General features: G+C 37.9%; 2 protein-coding genes across 3 annotated transcripts in view; one reads left to right on the forward strand and one right to left on the reverse strand.

The window, feature by feature from the left end:
* EXOC5 (exocyst complex component 5) overlaps positions 1–3467 on the reverse strand; it is an 83546-nt gene extending 80079 nt beyond the window's left edge. The window contains exon 1 of the mRNA XM_053601582.1: positions 3152–3467. Coding sequence (XP_053457557.1) covers positions 3152–3178 — 27 coding nt within the window. The 5' untranslated portion in view covers positions 3179–3467. The remainder of the gene's footprint in view (positions 1–3151) is intronic.
* A 90-nt stretch (positions 3468–3557) lies between these two features.
* Positions 3558–25707, forward strand: AP5M1 (adaptor related protein complex 5 subunit mu 1). 2 transcript variants are annotated; one of them, XM_053601583.1, is made up of 8 exons: positions 3559–3893; positions 8079–8724; positions 14113–14340; positions 15346–15485; positions 16159–16244; positions 16391–16509; positions 20253–20349; positions 24117–25707. In XM_053601583.1, exons 1-8 carry the CDS (start codon positions 3820–3822, stop codon positions 24185–24187), a joined length of 1461 nt encoding a protein of 486 aa, XP_053457558.1. In that variant the 5' UTR covers positions 3559–3819; the 3' UTR covers positions 24188–25707. The 2 variants fall into 2 exon arrangements, with proteins under 2 accessions (XP_053457559.1, XP_053457558.1); XM_053601584.1 differs by lacking the exons at positions 20253–20349; positions 24117–25707 and adding an exon at positions 17330–20231 and having other exon boundaries at positions 3558–3893.
* The last annotated feature ends 505 nt before the right edge of the window (positions 25708–26212 follow it).

Below are 26212 nucleotides of genomic sequence, written 5' to 3' on the forward strand. Positions count from 1 at the left end.
ACACAGACTATACCCATTTCTATAACTTACTTGGCCTCTGAACCCTTTTGATACAGCATACCTAGTAGGATTAACACTTCTATGGCATGCCCTTTGAGACATGCAGCTTCGTTAACTTTGACACCTTATCTTGCTTGCACTTAATAGATACTCAACAAATGTTTTATTTGTTGAATAAATAGATTAACCCTAGTTATTAACAAAGAACTCTCCCATAAAGGTAGCCTACCCAGGGAAAAGGGAAGACTCTTCAAGAATTATAGTAAAAAATTGGCAAATGAGAAGGGAGTATCCTCAACAGTGTAACAAGATGAGTATTTACAACAACAGATAAAGGATTTCTCACCCCAACTGCTTTGTACATGTAGATGATACAATTAGTCCACACTATAAAGGTAATCATCTAAAAATACAGTGGATGGATCCTTTGAGAAAGCAATTGAAACTAAAAATGTATTCTGGACAATTTTCAGAATAAACACTATCACAATAACTAAATCATCAATCATTTCTGTCAGCTGAGGAAATACACTGCAGTTTGACTTTGCTGTATGACATTTACACTTAAAAAGGAAGAGTCATAGGATCAATAAGATTTTATAAGAGGTAAAGTTAACCCAGTGATACCTAATGGACTCCAAGCTTAATTTTGATTTCATGCAACTTCTCTTCTTCAAAGTGAAAAAAGAAAACACAATTCTAATTAATAGTGCATTAAAATCAGGATACATAAAAACCTTGACTACATCCTGCCTTCTGTTTCTTACAGTTGTGCAGCTGTGGCTAAGAAAGGGAAACAAGTGAAAAAGACATTCCTTCATTTATCCTACAACCTAGATCCTATGGCAGAACTACAGGAAATTGCAACAGTGATTAAGGGGGGGTTTGGGGGAGTTTTTTGTTTTCTTTCCTCCCTATAACACAAAGAGGTCAACTTTTCACTTGGGAATGAAAACTTATTCAAGAGCAGAGTTCATTGCAAGGCTGAAGTCATAGCTATACTGGAAAATAGAAATATACTTCTTAATTATAGCTGTAACACTTGTAGCTATTAATATGCTTTTAATTTTAAAGAAGCAACATGCTACATAAAGTTAAAAAAGTCAACATAAGTTAAGATCTATAAATACATATATTTAAATTCATTCTAAGACCACTCTGGCTACACAATTCACCCTCTTTCTTCACTGAATCTTGCTGGCTATCACTGTAACTGGAGTTAATTAAGTTAGACCTCGTTTAGTTCAACAATGTGACTAACTGGCAAGACTCTGCAAAACATAATGCAGTATGTATTTCTCCACCTCTCCCCCTCCCCCTACGTCTGAGGGTGGAGACAGGAAGGAATCAAATATATTTTCAGTTAAGTTATTGAACTCATGTGTAAATACTAAAAAATATACATTATATGGTCCAAAACACAAATGGGACTGTTAAGGATTAGCTCAAGGGTTAATGTCTCATGAATATGACAGTGTAACAGTTTTCTGTTAATAGCAAGTTTGTCACAAAATGCACTAATTAAAGATCTCAAACAACTTTATAGTTTTCTGCCCTTATAAAATGCAGAAAATAACACAAGGAGCTACAACACTAGTTGTTAGTATCTTGTCCCAGGCACAAAGTAAAAGTTCTTAACAAAAAATGTGTCCCTGATTTCTGTCAATCAACAGATGGCACAATTTTGGAACTGGAGAAATTAATGTAGTATATCTCCCAACACTTAAATCTGAGAAAATAACAACTAATACTTCTTTTTTTGTTTGAGACAGAGTCTCACTTTGTCGCCCTCGGTAGGGTGCTGTGATATCACAGCTCACAGCAACCTCCAACTCTTGGGCTTAAGCGATTCTCTTGCCTTAGCCTCCCAAAGTAGCTAGGACTACAGGCGCCCACCACAACACCCGGTTATTTTTTTGTTATAGTTGTCATTGTCGTTTAGCAGGACCGGAGGAGTTCCAACCTGCCAGCCTCAGTGTTTGTGGCTGTGCTAACCACTAACCTACCCGCGCCCAGCCTACAACTAATATTTCTGAAGCCTTCTTTGTAAAAATAATCATTCACAAATTACTCCGTCACTACAAGTTATTGTAACAATGACACGTATTATTTCTGTTAAGAACGTTATCTACCAAAAAGCTGACTGAAACTCAAAATGTGGTAACAAAAACACATGTAAAGTTCCATTTCTTATAAAAAACCATGGCATTCAAATTTTAAGCCACAAAAACTGCTGAATCTTAGGCTGAAAAAGGAAGCAATTTTCATTTACGTAGAAATTCCCTATTGTCAACTGCAGGCTTCTCAATCCCTACACTTTTGTTACTCAACGGGAAACCCAAACACACACCAAAAAAAGGGTTTTTCCTTCCTTTTTCTTCACATTTGTCTTCATTTCTTTCACAGAAGGAGGTGCTTTATGTGTTTCATTGTTTTGTAGTCCCATTAGAGTTCCTATTCTATTACTTAAAACATCACAGCTTCTTATAACGGACTTCACGAAATTAAATTTTAAGGTTTTGATTCTAAAAACGCTTAAGGAAATACATTAGAAGGCTGTCTACCACGCGTTAAGGGGGTCCCTAGATTGCAATCATGCATGATATTATAATACACTTCAATTCCGTAAGTTCCAAACACATATATTCATCTAAGTTTGGCCTCCCTTCAGATGAAATGACTAAGTAGGCCTTAATTGTCCTAAAAATTGATGGAAGCCTTTTCCAATGTTAAGGGTGAACAGACAAGCAAATGAGAGCCACTTGTAACTCGTCAAGGCCCTCAGAGTCCCCATCGCAGGTGGCCCCCAGTAACACAGAGAGGAAAATGTCTGACAACACGGCTCGCCCAGCCGGGGCTCCTGGCCGCGCTTCCGGTCCGCGGTCAGCCCTCTCCACGCCGCTCCTCGCAGAGGACCCCTCCAGTCCTTTCCCGACCCTCGGCCCCTTCCCGGCGGGGGGCGGGTCGCCGTCGCGGCCACCCCTCCCCCACCCACGCTCCGCCCGGCGCCGCCGAGTGGCCACCGCCCCTCGCGTCCGTCCCTTTCTCCCGAGGGCTTCTCCCCGGCATCCGTGAACACCGCTCCTCTACCCGCCCGCCTCGCTGCCCGCACCCCTCGGCCTGCCACTCCCGAGAGAGCCGCCAGACCCACCTCGAAAAGCTCGGCCGTGGTAGCCATCAGGGCCGGCTGAGAGTCTCGCCCCGCACTGGACGCAGTCGCCGCTTCACATGCTGCGCCTCAGCGGCGCCGTGCACAGGTCCCAGCTCCGCTCGCCGTCTCGGGCTCCAGGCCGCCGAGGCTTCCCCCACTCCTCACAGAGCCCAAGCGGGGCGGGACAGCGGCCCTAAAGCGAAGCCGCAGACGCCCGTCAGCTGCCTCCCGGCGCCGCCCGCGCCGCTCCCATAGTCACCGCCTCACACGCCGGAAGCGGAGCGGCGCGCGCCCCGGAGGCTGTCGGGAGGGGCAGGCGAAGGCAGCCACAGCGGGCAGAGCGAGGCGGGCTCGTCGCTCGGTTACAGGAGGAACTGTGATCCTTGCGGGCCACCATCCCGGAAGTGGACTTTAGAGGAGGAAAGTACTGGGCCTGCTGGGGATGAGTAAATTCCTCAAGGTTCTGGATGGGGGATTCTTAGAACCTTCTGTGCTATGGATTGAGCAGAGGGACTCAGAGGATTTAGTCATCGCACTCAAAGCAACCAGCTTCCCTGCTGAGCCGACTAGTATGTGGCGGAAGGATGACATCGCCCCTGAGGAAGCCGTTCTGCCTGTTCCGCTGCGGTGATTTCTTCTGAGATGAGCTGATGCTTTAGTGGCTGACCATGGCCCAGCGGGCAGTGTGGCTTATAAGCCACCGACCGAGAACTGCACTTTGTGGCACCGTGAGGTTCTCAAGGTAAATGCGAGTCTGAATCCCCTGGGATGGTGTAGCAGAGTTTTGTGGAGCATTGTGAGCGGGGTCAGCCGCTAATAGCTTCGTGACTTGGGCAAGTTACTTAACGTCTATTTCGTCTGTTAACGTTTCGTTTAATCTTAGTACTCCTACTTCAGTGTTGTGAAAATAAAGTTAGTTGATGCCTTGCACGTATTAAGTAACACGATATCATGTTTGCTAATATTAGTATTATTGTATCTTAAAATGAACTCCACCTGCTTAAGATGTATATGGAGATGACAGAGGGAAAGGACGAAAACTAAACATTTTAAATATTTCTACCTTTGTTGACAAAATCATTCAAGGACAGTTTAACTCATGCTACTGCCAAGTCCTTGCTGACCTCTCTGTTATTTTCATCCTACCAATGTGTCATTGCTAGAAATCATCAGATAGTAATTCACTTTTTCAATGATTTGAGTTGATCTCGTCTCATTTAAAACTTAAAACTCTATTTTATCAAAATAGCTCTGACGAGAACTATGAGTGGCAGTCGAGTAATCTGTTTCACCTTTTATTCGTGGTATCCACTGATAATCGTTTTTTTTTGCTAGCAATTCCTTCTGCAAGAAAAGCTTATAGTGAAGTGGTAGTAGAATTCAGATTGAAGCAGATAAAGGTGAATGTTAAATGGAAAGTTGACAATGTGGATATGAAAAATCCTCTCTTGGCATCCTAAACAGTTTTGCTACTGAGGCATCAGATTGGAGTTTACCATTTTCCCCCAAGATTCCTGGCTTACATTTGTTTTTGTTTTCATACATTAAGCCCGGGAGGTTAATGCTCTTTAATCCATAGCTCATCAGCCCTATTAGTCCATTCCAGGGTGCCCTTCATTTTTCTTATATAATCCCTTTAGTTATCTATTTTTAACCACCATTCCCCTTCTCCTTGGAATATTAGTATCCTTTTTTGGTATGTATTTGTGTGTGCATTTTTCAAATTACATAATTAAGTGTGCTTCAGACTTTGTTTCCTTTTCTTTCATTTGTCATGTTTCTCAGCAGTATTTTCAAGAACCATCCGTGTTTCTTATGTTCATCTAAAGCAGCATTGTCCAAAAAAATTTTCTATAGTGGTGGACAGGGGAGATCTTCTAAATCTGTGCTGGCTAGCGTAATAGCCACTAGCCACATGTGACTATTGAGCTTTTGAACTCTAGGTAGTGGAACTGAGGAACTCAGTTATTAATTTTGTCTAATGTTAGTTAATTTTAATTTAAGTTTGAATAGCCACATGCGGCTAGTGTCTACCACATTGGGCAGTGCAGATCTAGGCTTTTATATTAGGCTGTAGTACTCCATGGTGGTTTCCATCTTCCATATTTTATCTATCCCCTTGCCTGGTGATTATCTTCCAAGTTGCCTCCAACTCTCAGTCATCGTAAACTGCTGAAGGAGACATCCTCAGTCAGGTCCATGGGATGAATCTCAGTTAATTCTAACTAAATACTGCCAAATATAATTAGTTCTTCAAAATGCTTTCATTCATTTACACACTTACCTGTAATGAGTGAGGGTTCCTGTATCTCCATTCTTTCCTAACACTTTTTATAATTTTTGCCAATAAAGGATATCTTTTTTTGTATTCGTATTTTTCTGTGAAGCAATTATTGTTAGTCCTTTGAGTTTCCTCCTCTGTGAATTGCCTGTACATGTCTGCTGTCCTTTTTCTCTTTGAAAGTTGCTGGATTTTTCCCCTTTTTTGTAGGGGGAGATTTTTGTATATTCTTGATATTAGTCCTATGTGATTTTTAGATAGTACAGTTATTTTCTTTAACTTATCATTGCCAGTTAACTTTGTTTCCCTTGGTTAAACAGAAATCACTGTTTTTGAAGCAAAGTAGTTAGCATTTTTGGAAATTTATTGAAGCTTTTTCAGCCCTTATTTCCCAAGAATATCTTTCCATATTATCTTCTCAACTTTATAATTTCAGGTTATATTTAAGTCTTTAATCCATCTGTAGTCCATATTTGGGGCTTGTTTTGTTTTAGTTTTAGTTTTAATTTTTTTTATTGTTGGGAATTCATGGAGGGTACAAGAAACCAGGTTACACTAATTGCATTTGTTAGGTAGACTCCCTCTTATAATTGTGTCTTGCCCCCAAAAGGTGTGTCACACGCTGAGACCCCACCCCCTTATAGTCCATATTTGAATAGAATGCTAAGTAGGTATCCCATTTTGCTTTTCTCTGTGCTGCAATCCAGTTTTTCTAATATCATTTTTCAAGCAGTATATCATTGCTTCATTAATTTGTGGGGATGTTGATAATATTTATTATGTCCCCATATAAACATTGACCTGTCTCAGTTCTATTATTTTATTTTTCTTATGTCAATACTATACTATTTTTATATCTTGTTGCTTTGCAGATTATCTTAATATCTCACAGAGGTTAAGATTTTTATTGCTTACAAAAATAATTTTCTTAAAAAAGTCATTCTAGGTTTCAGTATGTTTTCCCTCTGTGGTCAGGGTAATATTTCAGTCAAATTCAGATGTGTTCAGATGGCCTTTTCAACATTTCTATGAAGGCAGAGAATTGGGTTCAAATAATACACTTTAATTCTGTATCACAGAATGAGTTAAACTTTAATATTTTCAGTTGTCTGGCCTCTTAGAGCTGGTAGTAGGACTAAATCGACATGCACTGACATATTATTCACATATATGCCAGTATTTCAGATTTAAGAAGACAAGTGATCTTCTATCTACTTCCCACAGTAAAACTTGGTTTAGATACTGGTTTAAAGGTTTGTTGTCCAATAGTAATAGCATCAGCTTAAGTCTGGCTTAGGACGATATTGTACCTCATAGTTGGAGGGCCATTTAAGGTTTAAATATTGTTTTAGCAAAACCCTAGAATAAATTTGAAGTGATAGATTGAATCAGCCAACAAAATATTGAGCACATATTGAGGCATTGTATAAAGTCCCAGATTAACTTATTTACAGTGAATCATGATATTTTTACCTTAAGAACTTTATCCTGAAGATAACTAGAGAATAAGACACTGGACTAGAGTTTAGTCCAAAGTTCTTTCCTGTTCTTACCCAGAGATTTGGAGAGAGAACTGGCATTGATCTGCTTGGTTAGTGCTGATGTGCTTGCTTATTCTTCCCCTTTCTTTAACAAGAAAATGCACCAGAATGTGAATCAGTGAGGTTTACTCAAACATGGATAACTATGAATACATTTTTATTTTTATTTTAAAAGGTTATTAGTAAACATTAACATTTTATTAAAACAACTGTTTTAGTCAGGTGTATTTTTGACCCTTGACAAAAACTGCCACCCTTTATTTTATTTTACAAATAAGAAAATAGGCTAAAGGAAGTTAGGTGATCTACTCAAAAGTTAGAAGCTAATAGATGACTTTGTTCTGGACTTTGGAATGGAGGGGGAAGGAATAAGGAAAAGTACATTTTTTTTGGAACTAAGAAAACACAATCTAACAGATTTCTGCAAATTAGTAAAAGTAGAAAGGAAAAGGATGAATTAGTGACTTACTGGTCAACCCAGAACATGCAAATCACAAAGGATTATTCAGATTTTTGCATTTTCATTACCTAATAGTATCTTCCAAGACCATAGAGATAAACCATTGTTACTAAAAGGATCTTCCATGTTTTTGTAGGGGTTGGTCAGAAGATTCAGCATGCCTGTTATTTACTCTAGATTGAATAGAATGGCACTTTTTTTTTTTAATTGCACATTTCAACTAGTGAGTCTAAAATCACAGAGAGTTAAATTGAATTACTTCTTTGTTCGTGCTCTACTAAGATGGAATCAGAAAAAAAATTCTTAAAGATACCTTAAATGGTCCAGGTATACACTTATTGCTGACCAAGAGGGAATCTTAAATTGCTGAGAAACAAGGATTTTGAATTACAATCATTTACTTATTTAAAAAATTAAATAAACTGAATCAAACCTATTAAATAATAGATAGCATACAAAGTATCAAACAGTTACTCCAGTAAGAGCTTAACATATAATATAGTACATTTTGGTTGTTGGCTATTGTGGGTATCTGTATTTGTTATTACTATCTGATTTGCCTTGTGTTTTGTGCTTTTCAAAAACTATTCCATTTTTGTTTTATTTGGAAGAATCATTTATAATCTTTCTGTTTCCATGATGCAGACGTTATCCAACTGTTGAAAAACGAGCCAAAGTCTTCAATGGAACAAGTTATGTGTCTATTCCTGAGGATGGTCCATTTCTTAAAGCATTACTCTTTGAACTTAGATTATTGGATGATGATAAAGACTTCGTGGAGATTCGTGATAGCTGTTCGCACATCAATAAAACATCTGTCTATGGACTCCCCATAGGAGGTGAAGAACTCTGGCCAGTTGTTGCTTTTCCAAAGAATGGCATGATATATGCTTGTGTGCCACTAGTAGAACAAGCTCTATCCCCTCATCCACCATTAATTAGCATTAGTGGAATTTCACAAGGTTTTGAACTTCTGTTTGGGATACAGGATTTTCTTTACTCAGGTCAAAAAAATGACACTGAGCTAAATACAAAATTGAGCCAGCTGCCTGACTTGCTTCTGCAGGCTTGTCCTTTTGGTACTTTATTAGATGCCAACTTACAGAATTCATTGGATAATATCCATTTCACTTCCGTGACTCAGCCACAGAAACAGCCAGCCTGGAAAGCTGGAACATACAAAGGAAAACCACAGGTTTCTATTTCTATCACTGAAAAGGTAAAATCCATGCAATATGACAAACAGGATATAGCAGATACATGGCAAGTTGTTGGAACAGTCACTTGCAAGGTGAGGTTTTCTCTGGTATATGCTTTATTATACCATTTAACATATATGGAGAAAAGTAAAATTTGCAATAATGTTGATTTTTACCTTAAACATCAGTCGTTAGCTGGTAGAGTCATGTGAAATTTTATGTAATCTTTTTTCATTTCCTACCTATTATGTTGGTTATCTATTGCTACGTAATGAATCTCATTACCTCAAAATAAACATTTATTATTCTCATAGTTCCCATGGGTCAGAACTTCAGGAGCAGCTTATATGGGAACTTCTAGTGTAGAGTCTTCCATGAGGCTGTAGTCAAGATTTCAGATAGTCATCTGAAGGTTTGACTGGGGCTAGGGGAACTACCCTGTTTCCCCGAAAATAAGACATCCTCCGAAAATAAGACCTACTTACAGGACCGATAAGACGTCCCCTGAAAATAAGACCTAGTGCATCTTTGGGAGCACACCTTAAAATAAGACACTCTTATTTTCGGGAAAACAGGGTACTTGCAAGGTAACTAACTCACACAGCTGGTAAGTTGGTGGTAATTGGAGGGAGACCTCAGTTCCTTTCCACGGGAACAACTTGTTTCCTTCTCAACAGGCTACTTAAGTGTCCTTCTAACTTGGTGATGGGCTTCCCTCAAATCAAATGATCTGAGAAAGAGAGGGAAAGACAGGCAAAAGCTATTCTTCTTATTATGTAGACTAGAGGTCACATAGGATCACTTTCCCTATTTTCTGTCATTAGAAGCAAGTCATTAAGAGTTCTCCATAATTCAGGGACTATGGAATTAGCCTCTATCTTTTGAAAAAAGTAGTATCAAAGAATTTGTGAACATATTTTTAAATCACCATGCCTGTTTTCTGTTTTCTTAAAAGGAGTGAAATTGACATATCTCTGACATATCTAAAATATTTTAAAGGGTTCTTGTTTTATTTAAACAAGTCAGTAAGTTAACTTAGGTTTCTCTGGTGTAAGGTTAGAAAATAGGAAAGACAATGGAAATAATAATACAGTTAGCAGTAATACCATGTTGAATAAACGATCAAAAATTAAAATCCTCCAAGTAAACTTTCTACGAGTATGCATTAGTAGTATTCTCAGGTGTCTATATTATTCTATCTTCCTTTATTCTCTACACTTGGTGAATGTATACTTTTTATATATCAAACAATGTTGGATGGCTATATATAAATCTAACAGATACAAGCAGATTTCAGGTGAGAATTAGAGCAATCCTGACAGATGAATTGCATCTTTTGCATTTCTTTTTAACTTTAAGTTGAACTGAAAGTTTCTGTGTCTATTTTAAACTCACTTCTGTGGTCAAGAATATATCCCAGTCATTCATAACTACTGTAAATGGCTCCAAAATTGAGGCATTCATGAATTATGTCATTCTTAAGTCTTCAAAATAATTGAATATTTTCTCTCATAAGTTTGGTGAAATAAAGAGATTAAAACTCACCCTTTCTGTAGCAATAAACAGTGAAGTATGTTATGTATAATGTCATGCTAAATGGTGTTTAAATGTCTGTGTTCATAGATAGGCTGATTCTAATTTATTGTTTATGGAAATTTCAGATTGATACCTATTCTTAACCTGGTACAGATTATCATAATAGCAACTTCCTTCTTAGAAAACTTTAAGAAAAAAAGGACAGAGGTATACCTTAACCTACACACTAAATGTTTCTTACTACTTTTTTTTTTTTTTTTGCAATTTTTGGCCTGGGCCAGGGTTGAACCCACCACCTCTGGTCTATGGGGCCCGGCGCCCCTACTCCTTTGAGCCACAGGCACTGCTCCACTCTAAATGTTTCTTTAAGGTTGTATGTAAATAGTATAACTGTTAGCCAAACATTTTTTAAGTACTTTAGGAGCTTACTATTTAAAGGATTTTTTTTTTTGTTTTTGTGGTTTTTGGACAGGGCTGGGCTTGAACCCGCCACCTCTGGCATATGGGACTGGTGCCCTACCCCGTTGAGTCACAGGCACCACCCTATTTAAAGGATTTTTATCGTGAAGCCCATTGTTAAATGGAAATTATCTTTATTTTATCCTACTCTAGTAGAAAACCTGGTGAACCAAAAGCCAGTGGACTAAAGCTCTAGACCTCACTGTACCAATAATTTTCTGTGTCTTTGGAAAAGTCACACAACTTCATGACTCTTTTTATTTTTAAATAAGGTAAGCTCTTAGGTGTCTTCCTTTTTATAATTTCTAGGTTTTTTTTTTTTAAGTAATATCTAGTTCTAAAGTCTGAATTTACATATGCTAGAATGGTTTAAAGCAGTGAATTTCAACTGGTGTACCATGGTACACTGGTGTGCCATGAGAGGATCTTAGATGTGCTGCAAAATTTTTTGAAGATCATTAATTAAGTTCAAAGCACAGTGAATATATATTTTTTATGAACATGATTTAAGTGTGCCATGGAATTTTAACTATAGGTTCAAGTGTGCCATGAGATAAAAAGTTAAAAAACATTGGTTTAAAGGATAGTACACAGGTTTCTCTTAGAATGGATGTCCTCATTCTATAGTAAATGGCTGATCTGGGGTTTTTTTGGTTTTTTGTTTTTGTTTTTTTTCCAGTTTTTGGCCAGACGCAGGTTTGAACGCACCACCTCCAGTATATGGGGCCGGTGCCCTACTCCTTGAGCCACAGGTGCCACCCAATGATCTGGTATTTCAAATGCCCAGATAATGGATAATTCATTGGTAGTTTCCATAATGATTTCTGTTTTTCTGACTCCTTTAACAATGGTAGACTATTAGAGGATAATTTAATATTTTCAAATTATAATAGTATTTGCTGTTAGTGTTTGCTTATTTTATTATCCCCATAAATATTTATCAAAAACAAAACTGCTTTTTGTTTGGTCTTACAATTTCACATATAGAAAGTAGCAGACGATTTAAAAGTTGAAACACTAAAATATTTCTGTAAGTTTTTTAGTAAGGTATTTGGCAAATTTATTTTCCAGTATGATTGTATGTGTCATCAAAAGACCTTATAAAGGCACTAATTGTATATGGTACTGTTCACAATACCTGTCTGCTGTCAAAATGCTTACATTGTATAGCAGGTACATTCATGAATTCATACATGTCAAGCCATAGATAAAACATTAAAAAATAGAACATTTTATACTAGAAATTGAAAACAAAAGTAGGGTCCATAACTAGAAAAAGATACCCACTAAGCAAGTGTTTTTTCGATTGTCTCCCATGCAGAGAAGTGTGCTAGACACTGTAAGATAATGAAGAAAAATATAGCAATTCTTGCTTTCAGGCGCAGATAAATACTTGTAGGTGGTGGATAGTTAATGTATGGTACAGACTCTGTATATGGTAGTATATTTGGAGCTAAGCATTATACCTCCTGAGTTCCACTAACTCTTAAAATACCATGTAGGTCTAGTAAGACAGTAGATTTCAATAATCTCTATATGGCTCAATTTGCCACTTTGATCCAGTGCTTTACTAGAGGTGAATGTCAAGTTAGAGTTGAGATATAAAAGTAGGCCCTGACTACCCACATGACTGCAGGCAAGTCTGGTTGGGTAAGAAAAAGCCACTACAAAGCTGGGCACAGTGACCTGTGTCCTTAGTTCTCTGCTACTTGGAAGACTGAGGGGGGAGGATTGCTTAAGGCCAGGAGTTCGAGGTTGTAGGACACTCTGATGATTGTGCCTACAAATAGCCACTGTACTCCAGCCTGGACAACATAGCAAAACCTTGTCCCTAAAAAAAAAAAAAAATGAATAAATTTATGGGAATAGGCTCAGCGTCTGTTCTCAATGGTTAGGGCACTGGCCATACACATATGCTGAGGCAGGCGAGTTCAAACCCGGCCTGGACCTGCTAAACAGCAACAACTGCAACTAAAAAAAAAAAAAAAAGTCTGGCATTGTGGTGGGTGCCTGTAGTCCCAACTTGGGAGGCTGAGGCAAGAGAATCACTTAAGCGCAAGAGTTAGAGTTTGCTGTGAGCTGTGATGCCGTGGCAAAAAAAAAAAAAAAAAAAAAATTATGGCAATAAAGGTATTTAATATAGTAATTAGGGCTTCTTCATGAGGTGTTGGGGAGGGATAAGTCTCTGATGATCTAACTGCAGCTGCCCGGAAACAGTCACTAATTATGTCAGTCTAGAAACTGGAGTAGATTAGAAACCAGAGTTCACAGAGAAGTCTGAGAAGCTGCTATGTCTGTTTGTTAAAACCTCAAAGTGGGAATTCACAGAAAGGTTTGTGAAAGTGCTATATCTTGCCTCCACAGACTTAAAGTAGAAGCTCTGGGACATGTCTGTGACGCTGTGATATCTGGCTTCCCTTTCCCTTCTCTCTTTTGAATCTCATGAGTACCTACCTTAGGCAAATTAACCCAAGCCACATAGGAAAGAAGATCCTGAGTTTCTCTACAAAGGAATGTTTATAGAGATGACAATGCAGAATGTCAGGCTTTACACACACACACACACACACACACACCCCCAAACTGTCAAATGAGCTAAGACATGAAGAACAGAAGTTTACAGAGAGAAAAGAATAGCGTAGCTGGAGGTATAAGACTACGATTTGTTTAGGGAAATGTAAGTATCCACTGTGTTTGTGGTATAAATTGCAGAATAAAAAATGGTTGAGGTAGATGAGAGCCAAACAATGAAAGGCTTAAAAAGTGGCCAGGTGCAGTGGCTCACACCTGTAATCCCAGCACTCTGGGAGGCCAAGGTGGGTGGATTGCTTGAGCTCACAAGTTCGAGACCAGCCTGAACAAGAACAAGACCTTGTCTCTACTAAAAAGAAAAACTGAAGCAAGAGGATCACTTGAGCTCAAGAGTTGGAGGTTGCTATGAGCTATGATGATGCCACGGCACTCTACCCAGGGCCACAGCTTGAGACTCTGTCTCCAAAAAATAAAACGGGGGGCTTAAAAAGTAAAACATACACACCCAAAAGAGAACTATTGAAAGGATGTGAGCATGGATACAATATAATAAAAATTATGTTTCATTAAGGTAATTCTGATATTGATAGAATGTAGACTGGTTAGAGGAAAGTAAGTCTGGATATGCTTAGAGGGCTGTGACAGACACTGTAAGGGCCTACCAGTGTGGTTGAAGGGAAGTCAAGGGATTTAAAACATCTTTAAAAAGTTTTAGAGGTGTCAATGACACAGAGGAGTCAATGAAGGCTCTCTAGGGTACTGGGTGTCTGAGAACGTGATAAACCATAAAGAAGAACATAGAAAGCAAGGAGAACAGTACCTAGAGAGAAACCTCTCTTTTCTCTCTAGGTACTGTTTAGGTTTAGGAAAATGATGTTGATAAATTCGGAAAAGCCCCAATCAGATATTTGCTTCAGCAATTTTGATACTACCTGCTCTTGTTTGTATTGTAGTGTGATCTGGAAGGAATTATGCCGAATGTTACCATCAGCTTGAGTCTTCCCACCAATGGATCGCCACTTCAGGATGTTCTAGTTCATCCTTGTGTGACTTCTCTTGACTCAGCCATTCTGACTTCTAGTAGCACTGATGAAATGGATGATTCTGCATTCAGTGGGCCTTACAAATTCCCATTCACTCCACCTTTAGAGTCATTCAACTTGTGCTACTACACTTCCCAGGTAAGCACCCTGGGGACATTGAGACTTTGCTAATCCTCGTAAGTACTGTTGATAAGCAAAGCATTTGCACTGTTGGTACAAACAAGAACATTCCCTGAGTTATATACCAGGCAATAATTGATGGATGAAAATGAAGATTTAAGGGCCCAGTGCAGTGGCTCACGCCTGTAATCCCAGCACTCTAGGAGGCCGAGGCAGGTGGATTACCACAGGTTTGAGACAAGCCTGAGCAAGAGCAAGATCCAATCTCTACTAAAAATAGAAAAAATTAGCCAGGGGGTTATGGCGGGTGCCTGTAGTCCCAGCAACTTAGAAGGCTGAGGCAGAAGGATCTCTTGAATCCAGGAGTTTGGGGTTGCTGTGAGCTATGACATGACAGCACTCTACTCTAGGTGACAGAGTGGCACTCTGTCTCAAAAAAAAAAAAAGTAGGCTCAGGTTGTTGGTACTAGGACTAGAAACAGAAAATTAAAATTACTCTATACTCAAGGTCCACACTGTCTACCTCTTCTCTGCTTCTTATTCTCCTCTTTCCACTGGCTTTCTCTGCTTACTCATGACCTTATAGCTGTAGGACCTACACTGTATGAGTCTCTGTCTTACTTCAAATATATCAGAAAGAATGATTGACTGATCCAGCCTACTGATTGTTTCCCCTTCAGTCAGCTGAGCTGGGGGGAATGAGGGAATCACAGGTAAAAATGGAGCAGCAGCAACTGTGGGCAGGGTGGCAGTGATCAGTATGTCTAGTGCATGTCAGAGAACCTGGAGGAGGGGGGCCTAGAAAAGCAAGAGTAGACACCAGACTGTATTGTATGCCTTTATAAAGTACTTTTCCCAGCTCTGAGAACACAAAAAAGAAAGAAGAATCCCTGCCCTGGGAAGAAATACAGATCCATCAGAGTATAATGTCTGTATCACTGCAGAGATTTTTCTCAATCACCATTGCTACTGTAGACCCATTAATTTAAGAAGCATATGAAAGTTGTTTATGTTTGTTTTCAGGTCCCTGTCCCTCCAATTTTGGGTTTTTATCAAGTGAAAGAAGAAGAAACACAGCTAAGAATAACAGTTACTTTAAAACTTCATGAAAGTGTGAAAAATAATTTTGAATTCTGTGAAGCCCATATACCTTTTTACAATAGGTAGGAATAAAGTGACGTGATGCCATGCTGGCTGTCTTCCTTAATACATTCCCACTGCCCGAACATAAGTTATTGTTTTTCATCTTATTTTAAGCTTGAAATAATTTTATGTTATTCAAATGAATGCTGATTCTGAACCAAAACATAGTCTTAAGGGTGATCTCTTTACTGTATGTCTTCTTTTTTCTCTTTAAACTTGCACTTAAAGCCAGCGTAGCTTTCTCAGAGATCATTTTACCCCTGGCTTTATTTCTAGCAATTTCTCTGAATTCTACGTACAAGTCAAGCCCAACTATCAACAGCCTTGTGAATTATAAGGTTACTTATGCATACTTTTAAGTTTATTTTGCAGCATATTTCTTTTTAAGAGATAATGTAAATATGTAGTAAAATCATAGTTTTAATGTTATGTCAACCTATATGACTATATTAATCATTCTGTATGATTTTTTAGTTGTCTTTAGGATTAATAATGAAATATATATCATCACCAAAAATGTTTGTGTGGTTTCTGGTGTTTCTCAAGATTTATCATTTGTTCTGGTTCGCAAACTTGAATACAGATCTGCTGTTATGCTCTTCTTGCATTAAGTAACAGTAACAAGATTTAACATAAGTCTCTTAAAACTGTTAATCTGTGATCATTTTTTTTCTATTTGGTCCTTTTTTGAAGAGGTCCAGTTACGCATTTGGAATACAAAGTTAGTTTTGGCCAGCTTGAAGTATTTCGAGAAAAAGCCTTGCTGATCTGGATTATTGGTGAGCAAGGTTTTGTATGTTGATTTTTTTTTTTTTAATTTCATATTTATACGAAGTTATAAACACCAAGCTTTTGTTAGTTTTTTTTAATTTGCTGTAGAATCTACTTAACTTAGAATTGTTCTTTGGTATATTTGTGTTTTTAGGACAGAAGTTCCCAAAATCAATGGAAATTAATCTTTCTGGAACTGTAACTTTTGGAAGAAAAAGCCATGAGAAGCAGCCATTTGACCCAATTTGTATTAGAGGCACAGCATATGTAAAGGTAAACGTATTTCTGTGACTCACTACAGTAGAACCCCTTCCTTTGTTTCTAAACTTCATATACCTAGCTGATTTTTAATGTTTTCCAACAATATGGGAGAAATTTTATACTTTTTGTCCAGGCTAAGTCCTTTTGGGGTTTGTTTAGTTTTAGTTACTTTTCTATTTCACTTAATACTTAAAAATTGTAAGGGAGCCAGGCACAGTGGCACATACCTATAGTCCCAACTACACAGGAGGCAGAGGTGGTAGGATTGCTTGAGTCCAGGAGTTCAAGGCTATAATACACTGTGATTGTGCCTGTGAATAGCTACTATATTCCAGCCTGGGCAACATAGTGAGACCCAGTTTAAAAAAAACTAAGAGAAACAGGGAAGTATAACCTAAACAGCCCAACTTAACCTAGTTAATTCTACCTAGCTCTTACTTAACAAATTCAAGATTTGTATACAAAAAATATGAGAGTTAGTTTTTGCCCTCTAGGGATTTTTTTAATGACGCTTATCAGTAATTAAGCTGCTTTTGGTGTTTCAAGGAATGAGTAAGCAGTTCAAGCCCAAGTGGTCAAGGTAAGCTTTACAATGGAGATGGAGTTTAAGCAAAACTCCGAGGTCTAGATAAGCATGAGTCGAAGATTGACCCACATTTGTTTACATAAAGAAATGACTTTAAAAAGTGAAAGAGGACAAACAAATCCTGCTTAGGAGCCAGTATTAGAAACTGTAGTACTGTGGGAAGCTGGTTAAGTAATTTTGGTTTGGACATTATAGAAGGTTTGAATCTGACTTTTCCTTTGGTTGATACTGTACTTTTTTGAGTAGTTTTTCACCAAGTGATACATTATGAATATCAATTCTAAAGTAGTTTTTCAACAAGTGACACATTATGAATATCAATTTAGAATGGATGTGAGGAAGGTAAGCGAAAAAACTGTAGGGCAAAGAAAGCATTTTATGGCCATATATTAATATTCCAGATTCAGGGTAATAGTAAGTTAATAATGCTGAGCTAGAAAGAGAAAGGAAGAGAGAAAGAGAAGGGACTGCAGGAAGAGCCATGATAAAAGTAATGCCTCGCCCACTACCTAAGTAAAGGGAAAAAATAATTCAATTATAAGATGGTGTTCTTCCAAAAAATATGTAACCTAAACCAGACTTACTGCTCTAAGAGGGTAGAGACATGTGAATCTCATTCATTCATTGTTTTATCTAAAACATGTAGTCCAGTACCTAGCACATAAATATTTGCTGAGTGGATAAATATGTTTAAAAGAAAATACTGATATGGAGAAATTTGGAAGGGAATGAGTTTCATATTGTATTTGTTGCTGGTAATAGCAACATATCCCTTTGTAAGTCTCCACGGGGTAGCGAAAAATCTAAAGCAAGAGCTCAGCTGTATCTAAAGAATAAAGCGTTATCCACAGATGAAATAGTTGAGGTAGTAGAATAAGTTCAGGGAAAGATAACAGAAAACATGGGGAACATTCAGAAAAATCAATGAGAGAATTGCGGGAGTTATTAGAAAGGTAGCAGGAAAACCTAAATAGAATGGTATTTTAAAAAATAGAGAAGATTGGGCAGCGCCTGTGGCTCAGTGAGTAGGGTGCCAGCCCCATTTATTGAGGGTGGTGGGTTCAAACCCAGCCCTGGCCAAACTGCAATAAAAAAAATAGCCAGGTGTTGTGGCGAGCACCTGTAGTCCCAGCTACTCAGGAGGCTGAGGCAAGAGAATCGCCTAAGCCCAGACGCTGGCGGTTGCTGTGAGCTGTGACACCAGGGTACTCTACCAAGGGTGATAAAATAAGACTCTATCTCTTAAAAAAAAAAAAAAAAAGAGAGAGAAGATTGCAATCTGTACGTAGAGATAATTTAAAGGAAATGGTAGTAAAATCAGAAGTACACAGGTGATAGCCCATTTTTTCTATCTTGGTTTCACCTATGTGTACACCTTTGTTTCAAGTATTATTATAAAAATTCCAAGGGTGGCGCCTGTAGCTCAAGCAGCTAAGATACCAGCCACATACACCAGAGCTGGTGGGTTCGAACCCAGCCCAGGCCTGCCAAACAACATGGCAACTACAACCAAAAAATAGCCGGACGTTGTGGTAGGCGCCTGTAGTCCCAGCTACTTGGGAGGCTGAGGCAAGAGAATCGCTCATGCCCAGGAGTTTGAGGTTGCTGTGAGTTGTTACATCACAGCACTCTACCCAGGCTGATAACTTGAGGCTCTGTCTCAAAAAAAAAAAAAGAAAAGAAAAAAAATTCCTACTTCTAGTAGCTTTCAGAAAAAAAATGTGAGGTGTTATTACATTGTATGTCCTTCAAAGTACGAAATTGTGATTTTTCTATTCATTTTCATTACCTAACCAGGGGTGTCCAACCTTTTTTTTTCTCTGCCAAAACTTGGAAAAATAAGATTTGCTTTGGGCTACACAAACACTAAGGAAACCTGATGAGCAAAAAAAAAAGGTCTATGCGTACTTTTCACAGTATCTGATACCACAGATAAGCAAAACATCCCTCAAATAATCAACATGTGGCCCAGGAACCGCAGGTTGGAAACCCTGAGCCCTAACCAGTTACTGTCTCATCAATGGCATGGATTACATGTTTGTGTTCATTGATTGACTAAATGAACTTTACATTACTCAGTCATGTGGAAATCAACTGTCTTAACTTTTAGCATTCATAATTATACCAAACATGCAAGCAAGAGTCCTTTACTATCAGAGATAATTTGAGTTTCAACAAGAAAAAAAATTGCTGAGATCTGAAAGGTACGTCACATTCTAACTCACATCCTATGTCTGTGATCAGGTAGTTTGGCAGTTAAAGAAGAAAGTTAAGAAATGGGAAAATTTTGTAGGGAAGGGAAATAGGAAAAACAATATAGAGAAGATACCAGGATGTTACTAAATCAGGAGCATTTAGCAGCAGATATGAGGACCACAGCAAAAGGAAACTAGAGCTCCATAAAGCAGAACTTTTCCTAGTTCTTGTGCATGTCATTGTAACCAGAGGCACCTGTGACTACTTTCAGAGAAGGAACTAATGGCTCAGTCTGTTACAGCGCTGTATAATAACTGGTTTATAGTGATAACCCCACATTGTCAATGAAATTCAAGAACTGTGGAATTTTTTAGAAAAGTTTTCTAGGTGAGGGAAGGGGTAATTTCTAAGCTTAGTTCTATAAAAGTTAAATTTCACTCTTCTAGAAAATTAAAGCAGTTCATTCTTATCAAACACAAGATAACCTCATGTTTTCTGTTTCAGTAATTGCATTGCTTGTATTTTGCTAGATGTTAGGTTCTATTCCTGTCAATGGCGGAATTCTGATCTGAGGTGTATCATAATCACTTAGTTCCAGGGATAAAAGAGAAGGTGCAGTGCACCAGGCAGCATAGGGCAGGGGTGCCAGCTCTGCTGCTTCCATGCGGAGACGCTCTCTGCTGCAGTCTTCCAACCTCAATTCCCACATTTGGAAAATGGGGATACCTTGCAAGTGTTAAGTACTTCATAATTACGAATTTAAAAAGAAATGGCCCTAAGGCAAAGGGTAGGAAAGTGTGTCTGTGTATATGATGTATGTCCATGCACACACAGACGGTTCAAGTTTAATACTTGAGGGTTTTATTTTGTGAGCTATGTGAGATAAATTGCCTAAAATTATCAAGGGAAAAAAATGTAACCATCTTTTTTACATGATCACTTCAACTTAACAACATTTCTCTCCTTTTTCTAGCTTCATTTTAAGATCTTAGATTATACACTCACTGGGTGTTATGCAGATCAACATTCAGTTCAAGTTTTTGCATCAGGAAAACCAAAAATAAGTGCACGTAAGTTACACAAATTCAGCCTAAATTAAGGGAATTAAAATGGTGTTATGCAATTATTACCAAGGTAAAAATTATAATATAATTGAACTTACAGATTGGAAAATAATTTCAATTTATCAAATTCTGGCCTGATTTTACCCTGCAAAACAGTTGGTACACTTTACGTTGCCCTCTGGTCTGAGAGAGCAAGGATTAAGATAGAGGTAAACTTTAGTATAAAGCTGGATTTGTTTTCCTCTGGTATAATAAACCTCTTTTATTTAGAGTTGTTTTACAGGAACATTGGTGCTGGACAGACAGGAGTTTGAGTCTGGCTCAAACATCTTATTAGCTGTGTAACTTTGGGCAAGTTAATGAACCTCCTGAAATTTTAGTTGTCTTATCTATAAAATACTAATAGAAGTAATAATGTTCTTTACATAAGGATTGTTAAGAGATTTGAAAAAGATGATATTATACGCACTTAACATGATGCTTAGCATATAGTATGGATTCAAGAGATGTTAGATATGATCATTATTTTAAAACGTACAATATTTTTAGCAAATGTAATCAATAGGCATTACTTAATGCTATCTTTATTCTACCAATAGGAGGGCAATACAAAGACCTTTTCTGTCTTCACTGTGTTTATTGGTTGGTTAAAATGTGTGTGTGTGTGTGTGTGTGTGTGTGCGCGTGCACAGGCGCATGCGCGCGTGAGAGAGAGAAAGAGAGAGAGAGAGAGAAGAGAAAGAAACAAATGAAAATAGAGGGAAACAAAAACTTTTAAATGGGTTCAAAATTATTTCATTAAGATCAAATATACATAAAGAAGTAGCTAGAATGAGGCAGATTTAGCTAAATTTAAGCAGAAACTTTTTATCTCATACATTCAGGAGAATAAATCTATTTTATATATATAGATGAGAATAATCCCAATTATAAAAACTATTATTACATTTAGATAAGTATTTCTTTAAGGATTAGTGTCCATTAAATAGGAAGAATCAAGACTCTGTACGTGACTATTTTGAGAGATTCACAGAACTCAGAACTGTAGAATTCTAAGCAATTACTTGTGAATGGCAATAGTAAGTTCTGTGTAATGTAAACAGAGTAAGACAATATCATTTACTTCCTTCCTAGGATTTCTCAGTGTTTTCTTTATAATGTATTTGTTTTATGCAGCTATGACAGGCAAATCAGTGCTTTTGTCTAAGTAAATAGACCAATATTTTAAATTATATCTATGGAATACTAAATGCAAACAGACCAATATTGTAGCTTGTCTATCAATATTTTAGATATGTTGTCTCTTTAGGTCATACCTAAAATATTTTAAGTATTACTAGCTAACATACTATGGTAATTTTCAGAAAGCATGATATAGGATGAAAAGTCTTAGTAATATACTTGCTTCTTGAGATAAAATATATTGAATGAAAGAGCTCGTTTTAAATGAATTATTATGACTAGTCTTTTGTTTCTTTCCTCTATCAGTTTCAGAATGTGGCTGCCAGTTTGTGCAACTGTGTAAAAACGCTTATTTTGCCATCATTTTTTTTTAGAGACAAAGTCTTACTTTATCGCCCTCAGTAGAGTGCTGTGGCGTCACAGCTCACAGCAACCTCAAACTCTTGAGCTTAAGCAATTTTCTTGCCTCAGCCTCCCGAGTAGCTGGGACTACAGGCGCCTGCCAGAATGCCTGACTATTTTTTTGTTGCAGTTTGGCCAGGGCCGGGTTTGAACCCACCACCCTCGGTATATGGGGCCGGTGTCCTACCCACTGAGCCACAATCACCGCCCCAGTTTTGCCATCATCTTGATATAAAAAAATCTATAAAAATCTATATTTGGGGGCGGCGCCTGTGGCTCAGTGAGTAGGGCGCCGGCCCCATATGCCGAGGGTGGCGGGTTCGGACCCAGCCCTGGCCAAACTGCAACAGAAAAATAGCCGGGTGTTGTGGCGGGCACCTGTAGTCCCAGCTGCTCGGGAGGCTGAGGCAAGAGAATCACGTAAGCCCAAGAGTTAGAGGTTGCTGTGAGCCGTGTGACGCCATGGCACTCTACCCGAGGGCGGTACAGTGAGGCTCTGTCTCTACAAAAAAAAAAAAATCTATATTTGGGCGGCGCCTGTGGCTCAGTCGGTAAGGCGCCGGCCCCATATACAGAGGGTGGTGGGTTCAAACCCGGCCCCAGCCAAACTGCAACCAAAAAATAGCTGGGCGTTGTGGCGGGCGCCTGTAGTCCCAGCTGCTCAGGAGGCTGAGGCAAGAGAATCGCTTGGGCCCAGGAGTTGGAGGTTGCTGTGAGCTGTGTGAGGCCACGGCACTCTACCGAGGGCTGTAAAGTGAGACTCTGTCTCTACAAAAAAAAAAAAAATCTATATTCACAATGTACAACTTAGTTCTAAAAATAATTAAGTGATCATGCTAATTTAAATAATAATGGCTAATTTTATTGCGTACTGTGTGCCAGGCACAATTCTAAATGTTCTATGTATATTAACTCATTAATCTGCAGAGCAACTCGTGTAGGTGTTGTTATCTCCATTTTACAGGTGAGGACACAAATGGAACAGAGGGATTAGGGCCACAGAGGTGGTAGCTGGCAAGACTATGAATCAAACTCAAGCAATTTTGGCCTAGAACATCTCTGCTTAACACAGCGGTTCTCACCCTGAGGTCACAAACGGGTTTTCTGTATTAAAGGGTTGCGGCATTAGGAAGGTTGAGAACCACTGGCTTAACAGAATGTTCTGTTGCCTATCAACGTTACTAGGTTTCCAAACTTCAAGAAAAAGAAAGACAATATATCCTGTGTTCTTTTAATTAAGAGGAAGGGCATGAAGAAGAAAGGTAGAAAAGGCTGAATTAGATCTTTAGTGTGATATATGTATAAATCTAAGAATCTACATGAGTCTAACTCCAAGTGAACATTATTTTCTGTTTTATAAATCAGAAAACTTTACTTCAAATAAGTCATAATTTGTCCAAATTATAAAACTATTTTTATTTTTTTTATAAAGCTGTTTTTAAAAAGGCTTAAATTTCATCAGAACTATTATTATTAAACAGTAAAGCAACCTATTTAGAATGTTGCTCAAAAGTTGGGTATTGATTTATCTCTCTGGCACTTTGAATGGGTAAAGAATACCAAGACCAGGACTCTGCTGAAAAGTTACAGAAAGGAAACCAATAAAAATTGTCAGGCAGCACCTGTGGCTCACTGGGTAGGGTGCCAGCCCCATATACCGAGGGTGGCAGGTTCAAACCCAGCCCCAGCCAAAGTGCAACAAAAAAATAGCCAGGTGTTGTGGCGGGCGCCTATAGTCCCAGCTACTTGGGAGGCTGAGGCAGGAGAATCACCTAAGCCCAAGAGCTGGAGGTTGTTGTGAACTGTGACTCCACGGCACTCGACCGAGGGTGACAAAGTGAGACTCTGTCTCTAAAAAAAAAAAAATTGCTGTTGTTTTTGTAGTTAAAGTAATGACCCACAAGAAATAGAATTTAGAGAAAATGTGAGGATAAAATTGTCATATTTGGCATAAATGAGGTATATCTCATACAAGCTCAAAGTTAAGAGTGTTCAGATATTTCATGAGCCCATATTTGTAAAGTGGTAAAAGTTATGATAAAGCCTCGATAAAGCGAATGAATATTTCAAAGCATTGCCTTGAAATGATTACATTCCACAATTTTCGAAAGCATGATTTTGCGCTCTCATTGAATTTTCGCTAAAGTGAAAGAATCTTAATAATTTCTTTTTCTTTTTCTTTTTTGTAGACCGGAAACTAATTTCTTCTGATTATTATATCTGGAATTCTAAAGCCCCTGCTCCAATAACATATGGATGATCATTACTATAATTTTCTCATGTTTAAATGGGATTTATGGAATAGCTTAAATGAAATCACAATTTTATATTTTTAAAAGTGTGGATGCTTATAACCTACAAGTGAAAAATCATTGAATGATTTAATTATGAAAAGAATAAATGTTTTAAGTCTGACACAGTTAAAAAAAAATTTTAAAGGCTAATGAAAGTCTCCAATTTTTTTTACTCTCTGATGTTATGCCAGTGTAATTCAGCACAGAAAAATAGTGATTCACTTTGATTTATTTAAACTAGTCCTGGGTCACTCTGCCACTGTTTCTTTCTGCCCCTGTGGCAAACATTGCTAGTCAGTCACAGCTGTTTTTCTATATTGACCTTCCTGGATAAGTGGTCAGGCTCCTCCTCAGTGCAGAGATTCAGGCAGCCACTCTTAATGGATTGTAGGTGACATGCAAGTAAGAAACCAAAAAATAGCTGGGCGTTGTGGCGGGCGCCTGTAGTCCCAGCTACTTGGGAGGCTGAGGCAAGAGAATCACTTAAGCCCAGGAGTTGGAGGTTGCTGTGAGCTATGTGACGCCACGGCACTCTACCGAGGGCCATAAAGTGAGACTCTGTCTCTACAAAAAAAAAAAAAAGAGAGAGAATTGTTTGTTCTTCTAAACCTAAGTACTAAGCACTGAGTACCAGTATTCCTACCTAGTACATCATCTTGTTACAGAATACCATGTTAGAAACCACTATAAATTTCTTAAACAGCAGTGAAGACAAAGGAAAATTGTTTAAATAGTACTGTTCTTAGCACAATCCTGTTTACTAAGGAAGAATCTGCATAATTATTTTTAAGGTGTTTATTCTAGAGCTATTTTCTAAATAACCTTGTTAATCTACTATAATAACATTTTACGTAAAATGTCAGTCGCCATATTAAAATGGATGAGATAAACATAGTGTTTTGTGATCATTTAATGCCTCCAGCCAGATTTTTAAAGATGATTTAGGTCTATTGCTTTTTTGTTTTATTAAATTAAAATCTAATAATAAATTCAGGTAAAAATCCAAAAGCCATTCTATGTGTAAAGAGTATCATTTAATCTTATTTTGGTTTCATGTAGCATATCTCTTTAAATGTATCGCTCTCACTTTCTTATTACCATTCTGTTGATTTCTTCAAGAACTGTCTAGTCATACTCCATTTTGTTTATACAATTATACGTCACAGTCTGTTTTCAAAGCAGTTCATTGTCAAGGTGGACTTTAAGTGGCCATGTAAGAAAAGATGAAATCTCAAGATCCTCAAACTTTAATTCATGTCAAAGTTCTTTCATAGAACAGAATTCAGAAGTGTTATTAAAAATATGTACTACAGATTATTCAATTCAGTTATTTCTTAAGTTCTGTTTTTTAATGCATCTCTTACGGAAAAGCTGCTAACTCCATAAAAGAGAGCTATGATAGTTTGAAGGGATAGTGCATATAAATTTTGGATTTAAAATATGATTTTTTTAATTAAAGTCAATCCTACTCATTATAAACTCTCATTTTCTTCAAAGCATTATCGTGGCATGGGTTCTATGTTCAAAATTATTCCAACTAACAAAGAAAAGAGAATAACTGCCTGACCAGGACTTTAACTTGTTATTCCCACTTAACATAAATAATCAGTAGTAAAAACTTTCCTTATGAAAGAAGAAAATGTCATTCCCCATAAATTATTTGATCTCTCTTAAACACAAAGCTTAATGTTTCACTTAATATGTCATATTAATATTAATGGAGCGGTGTGGAAAACTTCGTACAAATGTTTACCAGATACACAAAGGTAAGCCAGAAGCATTCATTTAGTTAAGTAGGCAGAGATTTGATATAATAATCCCCTAGGAAAACTTCCTTTATAAACAGAAAAAGCAGTGACTCTTACTTGACATTTCTAGAAACCTGAGGAAGATCTTGGGCATCCTGGAAAAGTGATGAGATGATAGGGAATCTGATGCCATCTGTTGCCATTTTATTCTGACATAACGCCACAGAACTAAAGCAACTCAGG

This window comes from Nycticebus coucang, chromosome 9 (genome assembly GCF_027406575.1).
Source record: "Nycticebus coucang isolate mNycCou1 chromosome 9, mNycCou1.pri, whole genome shotgun sequence".
Classification (NCBI taxonomy): domain Eukaryota; kingdom Metazoa; phylum Chordata; class Mammalia; order Primates; family Lorisidae; genus Nycticebus; species Nycticebus coucang.